The sequence below is a fragment of the Salvelinus namaycush genome, chromosome 33 (genome assembly GCF_016432855.1).
Source record: "Salvelinus namaycush isolate Seneca chromosome 33, SaNama_1.0, whole genome shotgun sequence".
In the NCBI taxonomy this organism is placed as follows: Eukaryota; Metazoa; Chordata; class Actinopteri; order Salmoniformes; family Salmonidae; genus Salvelinus; species Salvelinus namaycush.
Genome location: NC_052339.1, coordinates 32,562,488 through 32,581,768, shown reverse-complemented (window position 1 = coordinate 32,581,768; position 19,281 = coordinate 32,562,488). Strand labels below are relative to the sequence as shown.

The following is a 19,281-nucleotide window of genomic DNA, read 5'->3' as shown; positions in this document are numbered from 1 at the left end:
CCGCGGAAAATCTGTCTCCATCAAGCAGGTTTTTTTTTTTTTTTTTTTGACCACCAAGCAAGGAGCTTTTGTATGGAGGTCAACGAGAGTGTCGAATTTGGTCAACAAATAATGAATGGCTTATATTTGATCGAATATACGTTTCGTAATAAGTAGGATACGTGACATCCCGGCAACTTTGAGAAAAAAACACTATATAAGAGTTGTCTAGAGATGGCTATGCATGTTCATGGCATGAGGCTAGTAGCATAGCATCTCCAAAAATGTTTATAACTAACCCATTGTTCTATCCGCGGCATCTCAATTCCATTTCAATTTAAGGGTCTTATTGGCATAGGAAACATATGTTAACATTGCCAATGCAAGTGAATTAGATAATAAACAAAAGTGAAATAAACAATCAAAATTAACAGTAAACATTACAGTCACAGAAGTTCCAAAAGAATAAATACATTTTAAATGTCATATTATGTATATAGTATTGTAACAATGTGCGATCACCATTGAATACAGGGGGTTGATGTCAACAACCCTCATCGAATGTTCAAACAAGATTACAATAATGAGATGTATCCACCAATCCACAGAAAGGATAGGCGGGAGCTAGAGATCCCGCCATGCCGTTTTGACGACAACGACTCCATTTGTGAGCGGACTCGGAGAGACGTATCTTGTTAGTATATACCACAGAAAGATGACAACATCTTTGTCCATACTTAAACCTCAGTGGCCTGTGCACTTTTGCTGTCACATGACCCACTGAAATTGTGCCAGTGCATGTTGAAACTTGAAACTTATAAAATTCAAGTCATGTCTATAAAACTCTATATATGGATAGCATTCTCGACAGGAAAACCCTGGAACGAGGACATCCATAAAACCGTAAGGATAGCAACAAATTACAAGGATTTTATTTAAAATTGTATTATGATCCCCATTAGTAGACACCAATGGCGACAGCTAGTTACTGGGTCCTGACACATAACGGCAGTGGCGATGCGTCATTCAGGCAGAGCACCACATGCTTTTTTGTTGTTGCCCTTTTGCATGTTAATTCAGTGCTTTCTGTGGTGGTGGGGCAGCCAGTGGAAAATACGGAGCGTAGGGGTTGGTAATGTTCTCTAGTTGCGCCGTGATTGGCTCAGTGTTCTGTCTCTCAAAGGGACACTACTTCACCATAAAAACTACGGGTAGAGCTAAATAATTCAAGCCCCTTGGGTGCTGCCATATACTTACATTAGAAGTGCCCATCCAAGAAGGCTCAAGGTCATTGGCCACAGATAAAATTAAGTCAAATCACATTATATCTATCGTAGTTTTGATTGGACTGATCATGTCAACATCACACTTTCAAAATCTTAGCTAGCAAGTTAGACAAGCAGTCATCATCATGCATCAAGTTGGCAATCTACTGGCAAATTATTTTCAATCCTTGTCATATGGTTCCCGAGTGGTGCAGCGGTCTAAGGCACTGTATCTCAGTGCTAGACGTATCACTACAGACACCCTGGTTCGAATCCAGCTGTATCATAACCGGCCGTGACATGGAGTCCCATAGGGCGCCGCACAATTGGCCCAGCGTTTTCCGGGTTTGGCCGGTGTAGGCCGTCATTGTAAATTAGAATTTGTTCTTAACTGACTTGCCTAGTTAAATAAATGATAAATATGAAGATAATTTATTGATAAAACGTGTCGGTGCTCATCGGCCATTGAACATAAACATTATACAACAAGTTGGAAATTGCAAATTCCACAATTAGCCGTGACCAGGAGACCCCTGAGGCGGCGCATAATTGGCCCAGCGTCGTCTGGGTTAGGGGAGGGTTTGGCAGGCCGGGATGTCCTTGTCTCATCGTGCTCTGGCGACTCCTTGAGGCAGGCCAAGCGCCTGCAATCTGACTTCAGTTGTCAGTCCGACAGTGTTTCCTCCAACACATTGGTGCGGCTGGCTTCTGGGCTAAGCTAGCAGTGTGTCAAGAAGCAGTGCGGCTTGGCTCTTGACCTTCGCCGAGTCCGTAGGGGAGTTGCAACGATGAGACAAGATCGGAACTACCAATTGAATATCACGATGAAGGGGGTAAACAATGGGCAAGAAAAGTTTTAATACAATGGCCATGCCGTCAATCCAGCATGACTTCTGCCGCTTTCAAAACAACTGGAAACTCGGAACTGGGAAATCTCAGACTTCAATGAGTTCAAGACAACTAGGAACTCCGATAAAACTAGCTCCGACTGGGAAAATACAGAAAATAATTTTAAGCGGTCATCCGACTCGGAATTGTAAATCAGGATTTCGGGGCTCTTTCTAGAGGCCACAAGAAGCAACGCGCCACTTTCCTGTTCAAGTGAGAACAACACAACAAAGAGAGTCCAAAAATGTATTGTGTGCTGCTGCATAAATTATGTAATATGCCAGGGAGATATGTATACTGTAGCTAAGAAAGTAATACTAAGTGTATGTTGTGTAGTAAGCTGTTAGTAGCCCATGTGCCTCACCCTAGTAATTTCAATAGTTTAGTGTTGTGTTGTGTAGTGGCTTAGCTGGCATGCATCCCCCAACATTTTTTGTTTGTTTGCCAGACCAAGATTTACATGCTAAAATCGCCACTGCATAACGGAAAAGACCAAATACTTTACAATTTACATGTAGTGTGCGTGTGTGTGTATGCATCTATGAGTTACACATACACGTCAGTACATACACAACAAGTAGGTCACATGGGGGAGAGGCGTTGTGTCATGAGGTGTTGCTTTATTTGTTTTTTGACACAAGGTTTGCTGTTCACTTGTGCTATATCAGATGGAAGGGAGTTCCATGCAATCATGGCTCTGTATAATACTGTACGTTTCCTTGAATTTGTTCTGGACCTGCGGTCTGTGAAAAGACCCCTGATGGGGTAAGTGTGTGTGTCAGTGCTGTATGTAAGTTGACTATGCAAGCAATTTGGAATTTCAAACACATTCATGTTTCTTATAAAAACAAGAATTGATGCAGTCAGTCTTTCCTCAACTCTTAGCCAAGAGAGTCTGGCATGCATAGTTGATATTAGCCCTCTACAATGAAGAGCATTTTCTGGTCCAGCTGCAGCTTAACTAGTTCCTTCTTTGCAGCATTTGACCATATGACTGGACAATAATCAAGATAAGACCAAACTAGCGCCTGCGGGACTTGCTTTGTGGATGACATTCAAATCAAAATGTATTGGTCACATACACGTGTTTATTGCAGGTGTAACGAAATGCTTGTGCTTCTAGCTCCGACAGTGCAGTAATATCTAACAAGTGATGTCTAACAGTTTCACAACATATAGCCAAAATACGCGAAAATCGAAGCAAGGAATGAATTAAGAATATATATACATATATGCCAGAGCGGCATTGGACTAAGATACCGCAGAATAGTATAGAGTACAGTTTACACATATGAGGTGAGTAATGCAAGATACGGAGACATTATTAAAGTGGCTCATGTTTCATGTCCTTAAAGTGGCCAGTGATTCCTAATCTATGTCTGTAGGTAGCAGCCTCTGATGTGCTGGAGATGGCTGTTTAACAGTCAGTGGTGTAGTCTAGAATACAATACAGTATATACGTATGAAATGGGTGATGCAATATGTAAACACAATTAACATGACTAAGATACTGTGGAATAGTGTGGAGTGCGGTTTATACATATGAGATGAGTAATACTAGACACATTAACATTATTATTAAGTGGCCAGTGATTCCTAATTTACAGTTGAAGTCGGAAGTTTACATACACCTTAGCCAAATACATTTAAGCTCAGTTTTTCACAATTCCTGACATTTAATCTGAGTAAAATGTCCCTGTTTTAGGTCAGTTAGGATCACCACTTTATTTTAAGAATGTGAAATGTCAGAATAATAGCAGAGAGAATTATTTATTTCAGCTTTAATTTCTTTCTGTCACAGTTCCAAAAGTGGTGATTGAAGGAGTCAGGCGCAGAGAGCAGGGTAGTTCAGAAGGACGTGGATTTAATATTCCAAAAATAACAGCGAGACGGTTACGCCACACACACAAGGGCGCGTCAAGCCCCAGTCCAAAACAAACAGGACTAAATCTAATCGGAACAGACACCACAAGAAATAACGAAACACCACAAACAGAAAAACAAGCCCGCACAAAAGTCGGCGGGCCAACTGGGTTTAAATAGCCCACAATAAACCTAAACACAAAACAGGTGCAACAAATCAGACAAAACTAAATGAAACAGAAAAGGGGATCGGTGACAGCTAGTAGGCCGGAGACGACGACCGCCGAGCGCCGCCCGAACGGGAAGAGGCACCATCTTCGGCGGGATTCGTGACACTTTCTTCACATTCAATGTGGGTCAGAAGTTTACATACACTCAATTTGTATTTTGTAGCATTGCCTTTAAATTGTTTAACATGGGTCAAACGTTTCGGGTAGCCTTCCACAAGCTTCCCACAATAAGTTGGGTGAATTTTGGCCCATTCCTCCTGACAGAGCTGGTGTAACTGAGTCAGGTTTGTAGGCCTCCTTGCTCGCACACGCTTTTTCAGTTCTGCCCACAAATTTTCTGTAGGATTGAGGTCAGGGCTTTGTGATGGCCACTCCAATACCTTGACTTTGTTGTCCTTAAGCCATTTTGCCACAACTTTGGAAGTATGCTTGGGGTCATTGTCCATTTGGAAGACCCATTTGTGATCAAGCTTTAACTTCCTGACTGATGTCTTGAGATGTTGCTTCAATATATCCACATTATTTTCCTACCTCATGATGCCATCTATTTTGTGAAGTGCACCAGTCCCTCCTGCAGCAAAGCACCTCCACAACATGATGCTGCCACCCCCGTGCTTCAGGGTTGGGATGGTGTTCTTCGGCTTGCAAGCTTCCCCCTTTTTCCTCCAAACATGAAGATGGTCATTATGGCCAAACAGTTCTATTTTTGTTTCATCAGACCAGAGGACATTTCTCCAAAAACTACGATCTTTGTCCCCATGTGCAGTTGCAAACCGTAGTCTGGCTTTTTTATGGCAGTTTTGGAGCGTTGGCTTCTTCCTTGCTGAGCGGCCTTTCAGGTTATGTCGATATAGGACTCGTTTTACTGTGGATATAGATACTTTTATACCTGTTTCCTCCATCATCTTCACAAGGTCCTTTGCTGTTGTTCTGGGATTGATTTTCACATTTCGCACCATAGTACGTTCATCTCTAGCAGACAGAACGCGTCTCCTTCCTAAGCGGTATGACGGCTGCGTGGTCCCATGGTGTTTATACTTGCGTACTATTATTTGTACAGATGAATGTGGTAACTTCAGGCGTTTAGAAATTGCTCCCAAGGATGAACCCGACTTGTGGAGGTCTACAATATTTTTTTCTGAGGTCTTGGCTGATTAACAATAGTTATTCCCGGGCTGTATGTAATGACACAAAACAATTCCTGAGCTAATAACGTAAAAAATAGTACATAAGCAAAATATTGCAGAGTTGCTTAAGAGCTAGTCGCGATGCTGCCATCTCCGTCGGCGCTATCATGTCTGATAAAGTGTAGCAACTGAGTGTAGTACTCCAGCTCAAATCAAATCAAACCAAATGTATTTATAAAGCCCTTCTTACATCAGCTGATATCTCAAAGTGCTGTACAGAAACCCAGCCTAAAACCCCAAACAGCAAGCAATGCAGGTTTAGAAGCACGGTGGCTAGGAAAAACTCCCTAGAAAGGCCAGAACCTAGGAAGAAACCTAGAGAGGAACCAGGCTATAAGGGGTGGCCAGTCCTCTTCTGGCTCTGCCGGGTGGAGATTGTAACAGAACATCGCCAAGATGTTCAAATGTTCATAGATGACCAGCAGGGTCAAATAATAATAATCACAATGGTTGTCGAGGGTGGCTAACTTAGTTCATCCCCCTAGCTAGCCTATTGTGACGCTGCCTAGCATTGATTTGTTACAAACCATGTGCAAATAACCAAGGAATACAAAAACCGTGACTATTCCAATTCCAAATAGGTACCTATATAAACAAGATAATTATTTTTGATCTAAAATGTGATTTCTGACATGATCTGGATTTCAATTTACTCCTGAAAGTAGTAAAAGTAGAATGCACAAGTTGCAATTTCGAAATTGGATAATACATCATCAATTTTCCTCTTGTCATGTCAGTCATTGCAGACTGAGTTATGTATAACTTGTCATCAATGTCCAAATCAACTAGGCCATGTCAACTAACATTTTTTAGCTATTTTTTTTTGCCCATTGATTTTGTTGTATTGTTTGAGTCACTCAAATATCACATGAACACACACAAGACATGACAATGCTGGAAGTGGGGCCTGAGTGAAAAAGTTTGGGAACCCATTTTATAGGATAACATTTGGATTTCTAAATATCAAATGGTTGCTATAAACTTGCCTTAAAATCTCTTTAAAAAATGTATTTAAAAATTATGATTGCGCAGGATCTTTTTTTTTTTGTATCTTGTATTTCATTTGTAAGGTAATTATACTAACTCAATGTTATTTGTTTTGGTTTTTTAAAGGTTGGTTAACAAGACCACACCTAGTGTGGTGATAGAGGTTGGAAGACACATTCCCATTCCCAATCATCCAACATCCCCAGCCAGAGTGGATCCAAAACTTGCTGAACGGCAGATGGAAGTATCATTCAGTGACACTGGAAGTGATTGCTCTGATTTGACTGACTCCACATATGGACAGGTTGGTAGTTCATTATTCTTTAGAAGTGGTTGAATTACCATGTACTAGGCCAATGACACCCAGACGCCTCTTTCTTTTTCCCAACGCAGTTAAGCTAAAACCACGCCCCCGGCGTTCTATTACGCTCCCATTGGCTAGCTAGCGTTGTCTCACTTACAGGCGATCAGCGCAGAGACAGTGACCTTTCAAGGTAAGGATGGAAAGTGTAATTTAACAATTAGCTGCCTACCTTAATGCAGGCCTATTATTATCATGTTTGGTAACATTTGCCATGTATTTATTTTCAGAGTTTCAATTAGTTCTAAGTTAACCTAGCTCGGTATTTGAAGTTGTTATTATCATTAGTAGTCTACTATCAGGTAAAAGCAAATGCTTATTATTCATAATTTCTAAATATTTATTAGCTAATCATTCAGTCGAATACGCTATTTTACAGCCATTGAATCTGTCTTTGAGCGTAAAGGGATGTTAATGGCTAGCTCGGTCCACGACATTATGTTATTACATTTTTCAATCTTTAAATACAAGGGAAAATGTTATTAATCAGTGACTGAAATTTCGCGCTACGTGATATTCACTTCCAGCGCTCAAAGCGTTGTAGAACGCCTCTCTGAATAACGGGGCGTGGTTTTGGCTTAACTGCGGTGGGAATAAGAAAGGCGCCACCTAGACAGCATAGTAATTTTACATAGTGCTCTGGGCGGTATCTTTGCAGGTAGACAACTATTTTTCCTTGAACCCTCTGATCGTCAAACAGAACTAAAGGTGAGGGGAAAAAATAAATAAAATATTTATAACATAAATACACAATTATCGGACATTAAAGCACGGAATATAGTGGTACGGATATGGTAACAAGTTATTACCGATCAACAATCACGCAAAATAGGTTGGAGTTTGAGTTTTCCTAAATCCCTGACAGCTGCAAGTATTTTAGAAAGGCGCAGTGTGGGCACCTAGGTGATTACTGCATTCCCGGGCATCATAGCCCGTCATAATAACGCAGAAAAGGTACATTACAGAGATTGGAAAACAACTGTAGCAGTTTTTAAACATATACAATATACTCTTTCTATTTTTGTTATAACCTTAATCCCCCGTGACTAATGCAACTATTGTGTCGCACTACTATGCAATAAAATGTACAGTAATATGAAAGTGTGTGGTGAAATAAGAAGTGATTTAAACGTTTGTTTGTGTACCGCATGATATAATAGAAGGAGTAGAAGAAGTGACCTAATTAGATAGGGGTCGATCATATTAGGCCCAAGTGAAAAGTGCTAATCTCATTGAATAGCCTACAATTGCTGGACTCAGAAACAAAACAGTAACCAAATAGCTTTAATCGAATACAAAAATTCTATACTATAATTCGAAATAAATGTAACGTTTTATCTAGATAAATGTCCAATATAGTTGTTTAAAGTTTCAATCTGTAAACTATTCACTCTGTTTAGTTATTTTAATCCTAATCTGATGACCCCATACAGGATCAGGATGTTGGGTATGAAATCTGATTCAATCCGGTTGATTGAATTTTACAAATGCTTATTCAGATCAGTCGCCATGGCTCTGGTAAAGCCCATTCTCAGCATGCTTCATTACATTAAACAGCAAAATTGGTTCGACGAGACAAATAGTATTTGAATCAACTCATATTGTTACATAAAGGTTTTATATTGACGACACGTCTGCGTCTCTGCTGAATGTCAGCGATCAGCCTTGGGGGGAGCTGTCGTGTGTTTACTAGAGAGAAGAGGGAGGGAGAGAGACGAAGGGGGGGAGAGAGAGAACAGGCGAGGGAGGGCGAGCAGGAAAACTTTTCAGTTTTAAAGAGCGAGAGGAAGCGTGTGCTGGAGCGGCGACCATGCAGGTAAATGCATTAACTAATTGCTCAGAAGTTAATTAAACGATATTGTCGATGTCTTAATTGCGATTATGGTTGGAAGATTGAAACTATCATTTGAACAACAATCGAACAATGAATTGTTGTATATCAAATAGTTCTATGCACCGAATTCGAACATAAATGTCCAAAACTTTTCTGCCTCCCCTTCTCTTCACCCCCCTTCGCCGTGCGCAGTGTGCAAGTAGTCTGTTTCAAGTAGTTTAGCGTTTGATTTATTTGGTCAATTATTGCACGAAGCTATCTACAATGATTGTTAAGATGTTCATGAATACTAAAACTCTTGGATAATGAAACTGATCATTAAAATGCGTCCTGGGTTTTGTGGAATGGTGAGGGAGGGGTGCGATTTTTTTTTTTTTTTTTTTTACACATCTGTGAAGGGAAGCCATATTCATTAATTAAATAGCTTAGTCCATGTAGGCCTCAATTTGCGCTGTTGAGCAGGCAGCGGGTGGAGTAATACTGGATGCCCGATTGGAAGCCCACAATCTGTGGGGTAAGGGAACCACTCAAGGCCGAGGTTTCGGATGGGAACCAAAAGCCTAGCGACTCAGTCTATGTATCTATTTGTAGTGGAACGCTATGCTTCAGGATGTGTAGCCATGTACACCTGGGATAAGTTATTTTTTTGTCTACTGGACTAGTTAGTTGAAAGACGGTTGAGAGTGCGACGGGTTATCTTGCCAGCTAGCAGGCTGGCACGATTGTTTGATCCTTTTGTTTAATTTCGCAACGTTAATGAATAATCAATGCGGTAGGTTCGATTCTCTGTTTTAACCGTCTTTATAATTGCAGAGCAGAGGAACTAGTGTTTGTTGCATTTCATAACATTAGTTAGCATCACAACGTTGATAGCTTGGCTAACTAGCTTGCTAGCTAATTGATTCATCACTGTTCCGCGTATCTAATTAATCTGTACCTTAATTAGCTAAAGAATGAAGAGCAATGGGAATTTATCAATACCGTTGTATAAATCCTTAAACTATGGTTTATAACGCACTGCACTCTCTCAACCATAATAATCATGCAACCTTGCTGGTAAAACGATATTTTCTGGGCACGGCTAGCTAGCTAATTGGTGAGGACGGAAGTGGGCAATACAGCAGAGTGTTGGTATTTGGCATGTATCTTTTTATCGCTCATCGATTAATTTAGAAGTACCGGTATTGAAAGTTGTAGCCTAATAATAGGGTCTTTTGGTCTAATTACACAATTCAATTTCTGCCGAGTAGCTTTGGAGAAGGACAACACTGCATTGTCTCGTGGTTGGGTATGCTGGCCATTTACTAGGCTATTATATTGGTGTGTGTGATAACGTTCAAATGGCCCATGGTTCGCTCATTAGTTACAATGAAGCGACATGTTATGTTTTGCATGACCCTAGATATCGTACTTGTCTCTGAAATGTGCTAAATGTATGCTGGTCAAGGTCAATAATCAGGCCATTAATCAGGCCATTCACAACGATTTAATTGAAGTGGAATAAATGTTTCTTCGTGCCAAGTGAAGTGACATTGCATTCAAGTCAGAAAATATTCTGTATTTTTATTTGTCTGTTTATATTTATTTATTTGGACCAAGTTCAAGTCATACTATTTTGGCTGTAGCCTAAACAATTAGACAAGCGATAGGCTGTATGTGTTTCTTCTGATAGTTATCTATATTGAGGCCTAACTTGGATTACTCTCACTATTTAGGTTTATGTAGATTTCCATTTCCAACATACTGAAATAACATTTGCACTGTGTAGCCTATGACTTTTTTTTTTTAATACAAAGAAACACCCCTGGATATGATTCTAATTTCAAAGCAGTATTTTTCTATCCACTGAAACACATTTTCATCTTGCAGGAGAAGTCTGGAGAGACGGTGTGCAGTGAAAGCAACGAGGTGGCGGTGTGGTTGTGCCCACTGTGTCAACAAGGGTTACCAGACAGGGGCTCCCTTTCTCTGCACCTGTCTGACAGTCATAGTGTGCTCCCTAACTGTGTCGACAAGCTGCTGGACATTGTAAGTAGTGCTACGCTACATGGGTCTACAAAACTTGACTTGGGTGTCTGTTATTATGGTGATGTGTTTCATGAATGATACTTGGATGTTAAACAGTATACATGATAAATTATTGTACATTATGTGTATACATGATAAATTATTGTACTATGTGTGTACATGATAAATGATTGTACATTGTGTGTGTACATAATTGTGGGACTTAAGACCGTTCAATAGAACTTTATTTACCCCCTTAGGGCATTATTAGTAGTGGATCACTGGTTATGTGAAATATTGCAGAATGAGTCACCAATTTGTACTAAGATGCTCTCTTGTTGGACTGCAAAGCTAAGCAGTTGGTTCCTGTGTCAGCAGAATTTAGTCTTACGGTAAAGTTTCCTTGACGTGTTTTTCAGAATGAATTAATCACGTTTTCTTCACCAGGCTGCTCCCAAACAGGGGGCGAGTGGAGTGGACGGGGACACCGATGTTCAGCATGACGCAGGTGAGTTTCTCCTTTGATGACCGCAGTACCCACCATTTTGCACTGTGGATTAGTTTATCTATATTGTATTTATGAATTTATTTGAATAGAGGATACAAGCACATTGACAGAGTAACCTAAACATCTAGCTTGTGCTAATTTTAAACACCTGTTACTAAGAGGGTATTGTTAAACCTACAAGCACATTTTTGCTATGACTATTTGTGTTGTCAGGTAATAAATGAATCGGGTGCTGTCAGGGTTCCATTTACCAAAAAAAGCTGTTGAAATATCTTGCCTTTCTCCTTTACATCAGATGCCCCGTCATTACAGCTGAAGCTTTTAGAAGCCTCCCTCTCAGACCCGTGTCATAATAATGAGAACACTGACGGACCCCAACATAATTCCGACAGTAGGCACACTCTCATTGGGTCTGGAGACAAAGATAAAGAGATGGATAAGGAGGTAGAGGGAGCTAGAGACCCAGAGGGAGTTGGAGTTGTCTTTGAGACGCATCAGGAGAGAAGTCAGTCCACAGGAACACCTGACAACAATGAAGAGTCAACGGGTACACATTGTGTAATGGCTGAAGGCGATGACAGTCCTCCATTCAAGTGTAATGCGTGCTTAGAGGCTTTTCCTACCAGGACCGCATTAAGTGTTCACTACAACTCTGCATCCCATGTGCAACGGATGAGAACAGGATCCCTAAAACAGGGTGGTGAAAATGGCACCCCAGCCGCTCCCTCAGTCCCTTTTCTGTCTCGGCCATATCTATCAAACAAGCCCTACCAGTGCACTGTGTGTCGAGTCTCTTACAACCATGCCATCACCCTGGAGAGTCATTTGAAATCTGTTTTGCACCAGACTCGTAGCAGAAATGCAGGAATCTCTGCCAACAGTGCAGGTGGAAATTCAGGAAGGACCAATATGGCTACTAACTTAGTTGTTACGTCTGGGGGCAGTGCTGCACAGTTGGTTAGCACCACCAGCAGCAATTGTGTCAACCCGGCAAGCCTGGCTGCTGCAGCAATGACTAACAAAGACGGAGAAGCAATTCAAACCCAGCCGGCTCCCTCACTGCTTTCCTCCCCTGTGACCTCTGCTCAGGCAGTCTCTGCTTTTCTCACCCTCCTCACGTCCAGCCCAAGCTCTATCTCACACTCCCTCCTCCCCTCTCTGTTTGCGGCTGGCGCGTCCCCTGCCACGGCCTCACCTCAGCTCATAACCCAGACTCAGATGCTCATCCCCTTTATCCTGAATGGGCTCCAAACACAAAGCCAGAGACTAAACCCAGAGCTTCTGACCCAGTCAATACCCCTACTAGGTCTCAATGCTGCCCAGCAAGCTATCCTGGCCCAAAGACTCAGTAGCTTACAGAACCAGTGGCCAGCTGTCGGTCTCCAAGCAATCTCACAAGCCTGTTCAGAAGACAGCCAAACAAACAAGAGCGAAGTGAAGCAAGACACAAACGAGGTGACAGCTGATGAGAAAGGATCACTTAAGGCTGAGAAGGAGGAAAGTTGGTCCCTGGAATGTGATGATGGAGAAAGAGAGATTTGTGAGGAGGATGCTAAGGGATATGCACAAGAGCATCTCGGCGCCTTAGTAAGCAAAAATAACAGGGCTGAGTCATGTATGATAGATGGAGATTTTGAAATGAAAGAGAGCACAACAGAGAGCAGGAACTCAGCAGGTCACATGTGGCCAGATGAGAAAGGGGGGGACAATGACAAGTGTAGTGACCGCTCACCGTCTGTTACCAGCAACTCAAGCCTAAGTCCTACCACTTTAAATCTTATGCTTAGCCCTGATTCTACCCCTCAAAAATCTGAAGTTGGCACAAGCCCTTATGCCTCTGTCTGCTCCCCAGAATCTAGCCCCTCTAAACGCACCTTAAATTCCCATGATCCAACTCGTCCCCGTGCTCATTTCAGGGCTCGCCACTTCTCAGGCCCCCCGATACTGTCAGAGTTCCAGATACAGGTTATGCGTGCGTTTCTGGAGTCGCGTAGCGAGGCTGATGCAGCCAGTCCTCCCCGTGATGACTGCGAGTCGCTGGGCAGGGAGGTGGGGCTCACCGAGGTGGAGGTTCGCAAGTGGCTCACCGACGCCCGACGAGCCAAAGAGAGGCAGAAAGCTGGGGGAACAGAGCACATGAGCAGCATTGCAGGCTATGGTAAAAAATACAAGGGTCTTGATAACGACGAGGAGGAAGGTTGTCTTACAATAGATGAGACCGAGGGTGGGGTCAGCGATGAGGCCTCTGGCAGTCACGCGATGGATTTGTCAAATAGTGGAGGGCGTAAAGAGATGGGGAGGGAGAGCCAAGGGGACTCGTGTCTGACCTCAGACAATGAAGAATTCTACACCTCTGTCATTGTGAGTGATGAGGACAGCCTGAGTGGCTCCATGAGGGAGGGGCCAGGCAGCCCTGCTAAAGAGGAGGCTCTGGTAGAACTGTCAGGAGACAAGGGTTCAGGAGGAAAGGTGTTGCGCTCCACCACTGTGTTCCTCTCAGACGCTGAGGATGACGATGATGCCGAGGAGGCCGCAGCTCAGAGAGCAAAGAGGAGAAAGAGAAAGAGGGAGTTGGAGCGGGAGGAGGTAGAGGTTAAGAAGGAGAGACTAGACCCCGACGTGGATTTACAACTAGAGGCTCAAGCTGATCCTCCTTCCCACCTTCCCGTCACCATTGACCATCAACGGCTTCCGAGTGGCATTCTACACTCCCTCCCTCTGTCTCTGTCCCTCACTCCATTCTCTACTCAGTTCCATAGCCCTTATGTTCTCTCTCTCCCTCCCTCAGTGGTTGGGCTCGGAGTTGCAGAAGGAGATGGAGGCAAAGTACCTGCCTTTCCAAACCCCCCTAACATCACCCGGTTCTCTGACCCTGTCATTACATCATCCCTCTCCTCCCATACCCACACCTCCCACTACATGTCTAATGGAGGAGACTGTGAGGCTGCTTTAGATCTCAGCATTGGGAAAAGCTACAGCTCAACATCTTATTCCTCCACGTCACTCACGGGTGACAAGACTTCAGCACAAAAGGGCCGTCTGCTTGATGGACTCGGTCTAAGACCCACAGCTTTTGGGGTACCTGGGGAAGGGAGACTCATTGTGGTCAAGGTCAAACCTGAGCAAGTGACTTCCAACAGCAGTGGCTTTGTCAGTGGCATGGCCAAGGCCAGCACTGTCTACATGAGGGAGAAAGAGGAGAGGGACCAGAAAGGCAGGCCGAAAGCACGGCGGTACCGGGACATGAGACGTTCCAGGACCATCATCCAGGCTGAGCAGCTAAATGTGCTTTATGGCTGCTATTTCAAAGACCCAAATCCCGGGAAACACGAGTTTGAGCAGATATCAGAGTGGGTCCATCTCCCAAAGAAAGTCGTACAGATTTGGTTCCAGAACATGCGGGCTAGGGAGCGCAAGGGTGAGGTTCGCTTCATCAGTGATGGCACTCTGGCAGCAGTGGGCAAACCACTCATCAAGTTCACCTGGCCACTGTCACAACCCATCTTCTCCAGCACCCCCAAATCAAACTCCAACAGCAGCGTCTCAACTGTAGCCAATCCAGTACGGGCCATCCCAAAGATGGAGGTGAAGGAGGAAAATGTAAAAAAAACAGTTCCAAACAGGCCCAAGGAGGTGGCCTCTTCCCTTTCCTCCGTAAGCCACAGTGTGTCTGCAGTGCCAAAGACCAAAATGGAGTTGACAAACAATGTCACAATGGTCAAAATCGCCCCCAAAAGCATCGCTCCAGCTCTCCCTGTCGTCCCCAAGGAACCCCGACCTCGCCCCCTTCCCAAACATGCGCCTGAAGAGGAAGTTGGGGAAGATGATGAGGAAGTGGATGATCGTAACCAAGCGAAGCCACTAGCCAGGCCTGGATCCACCAACCGCATGGTGCCAAAACTGCCCTCGACGCCAATTAGCAAGTCTCCTGCTGCGACGTCACAAAAACAAAATGGGCTCAATTACTGGTCGGCCAAGGGCCCCTTTAAGATCAACACACTGTCTAGGGAACAGTTGGGTCTGTCAGCACCCCGTACCTTCACAGCTGTCGGTGCAGCTGCTGCCCCCTCTGCCATCACCATTTCTGCCACGTCCTCTGCTCCTGCTGCTGCCACGGCCTCTGCTCCTGCCTCTGCTGCCACAGTAACTACCACCACCACCACAACAGCAAGCGCAAGTAATCAAACCACCGTCAGCATTGTCACCATCGCTAAGACCTCTCCATCGGAGAGCAGTTTCCTGCACCACTCTACCACCCGCAGGCCACGCACACACCTGTCCTGTCTGCAGCTGTCCATCCTGCAGTCATGCTATGAGACGTGCGCCCACCCTAACGCGATGGAGTGTGAGGCGGTAGGGACGGAGCTGGGGCTGCCGCTCAAGGTGGTCCAGATCTGGTTCCAGAATACCCGCGCCAAGGAGAAACGCTGGAGGCTGCAGCAGGAGAAACTGGTCAGACATTTTACTGTACACTATGCAATGAATTAGTCTGTGGAGATATTATTTTTTTTACTTTACAGGCAGCTATCTAGGAAAGAGATTAAGCCCAGTTGTGGACAAAAAAAATCTATTTCAATGGAGATCTCCATTGTGCATGCGTTTTAGTCCAGGACTAGGCTGAATCTGTGTCTGGGAAACCAGCTCTAAAACTTAGGTTATTGTCTAGAATTGTATATATGTATGTTGAGGTAATACACCAGTGACCTTTTGTTGAACATGTATGTCAGAAGCCAGTGTTGGAGTGACACTTTTCTCTCTCTGCCTTTTGTAGTCTCCTGTGTCCTCAGATCCCTCCAAGACGGTTGACATGAGCTCGGGCAGCTACCTGCAGTACAACGCTCTGCGAGCCCACCGTCCCATCCTTCCCAAACCGGTTCAGCTGACTGTCCTGGAGCCCTCTTCTCCCCCAGCCGGGGGCCAGCCTGCAGGCCGAGAGACGCTGAGAGGCAAGTGCCAGGCCTGCAACACAGGCTTTGAGTCCAGAGCAGCAGCAAGATCCCATGTCTTTTCCCTTCGACATTTAGCCACTCTGAGAACCACTAACTTTGGCCAGCCAGCGACCATCATCAACAATAAATCTGATAGCGGGTCTATTTCTGTTTCCGCCTCCGGGTCTTGTGTGGAGGACCCTTCAGCTTCCCCACCCCTACCCAGCAGCACCAGCTAAGGCACCCATCAGTGCTGGTAAAGACTGGACCCATTGGGCTCCTTAAATGTTTATAAACACATTGGGCACTGGTCCTCCAAGCTAATATTCTTTAATGTGTGATGGAAAGGCCCAATCACCTACCACACTTGCTCCCTCACATTGGACGTCTTTCTGCCGAGTTCTTGTGTCCAAACTGGATACACTGTTGTCACACTGCTTCACCAAAAGTTATCAAATGAGTGAACATTTACCAGTCCCTTATATTGTCCTGGGCTGCGGTTATAATCTTGTCCTTAACCATCCTGGCCCAGTTTTTAAATCGCTCTTATAATACTTGTGTATTATCCCTAAAGACTGTGCTTATGCAAAAACAATTAGGCCATTATCTGACTGACTAAAAAAGACTGCTGGGATTACCTGTAACTGTATAGATTTGGACCAGAAATGAGAAGTAGCTCTGTTTTTAGTGGCGTTGAACTTGCCATCTTGATTGTGTCTGTGTCACGACAAGCTTTCTGTTAGAATACAGGTGGCGTGTGTTCAGATGGTGTATGCTACTTCACATGGAATCGAAAGGTACTTTTAACTGCTTGTGACTAGAATTGGCCTGTTAAACTGAACAGATTATCCCCTCCTGTAAACACACTGGCTGTGGCTGAAATGGAATCCTCCATGGGCCCTGGTCAAAAGTAGTTCACTATATAGGGTTCCATTTCAGATGCACCCACTCACTGTTCTCATGACAATCCTCTATAGACAGGGAAAAGAGAGGCTGAAGAGGGCAGACTCTCATTATACGGCACTTTGATGCGTTTTACATTGTATGAAACGTTTTTAATTCTTAAGCATTCTTATGCAGAGTGTCTTTCTACTTAATGAAAGATGTGCGTGTCGCATGTTGGATGTGTTATTGTAAGTTACATTAATAACATTGGAAACATTGTTTTTTGGTACTTGCAGTCTGTCAAAAAAATATCTACATTAACTCACCATACACCATACAAAACGGATCAGACCTTACTGCTGTGCAAGGAAAGTCTTAGTCCTGATACTTGTTAAATTATTTCTAAATTTATTAATTCACTATGGTGTTTTTAAGATCTATTGAATGAATGTGGAGCAAGAAAATAACTTTTCCATTTTTGGTCAATGAAAAATATCCACAACAAATCATTTCAAGTGTAAGATTTGAAACAAGTGATATTCCTTATAACAAACAATACACTGAACACAAATATAAACGCAACATGTAAAGTGTTGGTCCCATGTTTCATGAGCTGAAATAAAAGATCCCAGAAATTGTCCAAACACACACAAATGTGTTTACATCCCTGTTAGTGAGCATTTCTCCTTTGCCAAGATAATCCATCCACCTGACAGGTGTGGCATATCAACAAGCTGATCCTTACACAAGTGCCCCTTGTGTTGGGGACAATAAAAGGCCACTTAAATATTTTTTTGTTGTTGCAGTTTTGTCACAATAGAATGCCACAGATGTCTCAAGTTTTGAGAGAGTGTGCAGTTGGCATGCTGAATGCAGGAATGGCCACCAGAGCTGTTGCCAGATAATTTAATGTTAGTTTCTCTACCATAAGCCACCTCCAACGTTGTTTTCAAGAATTTGGCAGTACGTCCAACTGGCCTCAACTGCAGACCACGTGTATGGCGTCTTGTGGGCGAGTAGTTTGCTAATGTCAATGTTGTGAACAGAGTGCCCCATGGTGGGGTTATGGAATGCACAGCAATACCGTGACGAGATCCTGAGGCCCATTCTTTTATTTTAATTTTTTTTAAGGTATCATTGACCAACAGATGCATATCTGTATTCCCAATCATGTGAAATCCATAGATTAGGGCCTAATGAATTTATTTAAGTTGACTGATTTCCTCATATGAACTGTAAAACAGTAAATTGTTGCGTTTTATATTTTTGTTCAGGATACATCAACTTCCTGGGGAGGTCAAATGAAACAGACTTGACAACAAGAAATCGAAAAGAACGGGGTTTTAATTTCTGAGATTTCATTTTTTTTTTTTTTTCTGTCTTGAAACATATGTGGTTGCAAGCTAGTACTTATCTGTGTATGGGTAGAAACAATGCAAGTCCAGAAACCAGGAGAAGGGAGTCAGTTGGGTACTCTAGTCGTCACCTTTGTCTTACTGGGGATACTTCTGTAAGCAATTGGGACATGCAAAAAGTCAAGACCGCACAAACTATGAAAGGTGCTGTTTTGAAGGACACATATAATACTAAAGATGTTTTTCCTTCTGTTTTAAGTTGTATATTAATAATAATGTTACTATTAATAGTTTTGACAAAATGCAAAACAACAAATTACACTTGTTTTTTTTTTTAAAGAAATATATTAAGAAGAAAATGATATTCCAAAGTTATCCTTCCTATGCTTTCTGTCATTTAAAAAAAACCAAAAAGCAATCTTGAGGTTGACAGAGCAGCAGAGATGTTCTTCATGTAGACTGTAAAGGAACTCCCATGGCTTGACATTTGAGCCAGTCCAAGATGTTTACCATGAGCTACAGATGAATGCATTTCAGCCTTCACAACATGGGGCAGGCACTTGATTTGGCTCATAGACTACAAGTTTTAAAATATCCTTCATAATTACTAATCTTTAAAAAATAAAAATAAATGATGGTGTCAAGCTGTAGCTTGTGTCTAAAACAAGGACTGGGTTGCAGTGCTGTGCTCAAAGTCTGGGATCTGTCCAAGGTAGTTTTATGGAGATCTGCTTTTTATTCTATTCACTTTTCATTGTCACTTGATTATCACTATTGTTATAACTACTACTTCTGCTATTTTTATCATTATTCATCACTGTTTTGATTATTGACTCATAACGGTTTTAATGATGTCTCTTTACTCAAGAAAGAGAATTTTTATTGGTATGAATATTGAACAATAATGGTGGCAGTGTGTTATAAGTGTGTTAGCATATTGATTAAGCTTTTTTCCTTACTTGTACTTTCATTTTGTGTTGGATCGCCATTTGGTTTTCTTTGGT

General features: G+C 42.9%; 1 protein-coding gene across 1 annotated transcript; it reads left to right on the top strand.

Annotated features, from left to right (window-relative positions):
• Positions 1 to 8,507: 8,507 nt before the first annotated feature.
• Positions 8,508 to 17,575, top strand: LOC120027995 (zinc finger homeobox protein 2-like). The gene is made up of 5 exons (XM_038973099.1): positions 8,508 to 8,576; positions 10,464 to 10,622; positions 11,049 to 11,109; positions 11,405 to 15,561; positions 15,881 to 17,575. Exons 1-5 carry the CDS (start codon positions 8,571 to 8,573, stop codon positions 16,274 to 16,276), a joined length of 4,779 nt encoding a protein of 1,592 aa, XP_038829027.1. The 5' UTR covers positions 8,508 to 8,570; the 3' UTR covers positions 16,277 to 17,575.
• The last annotated feature ends 1,706 nt before the right edge of the window (positions 17,576 to 19,281 follow it).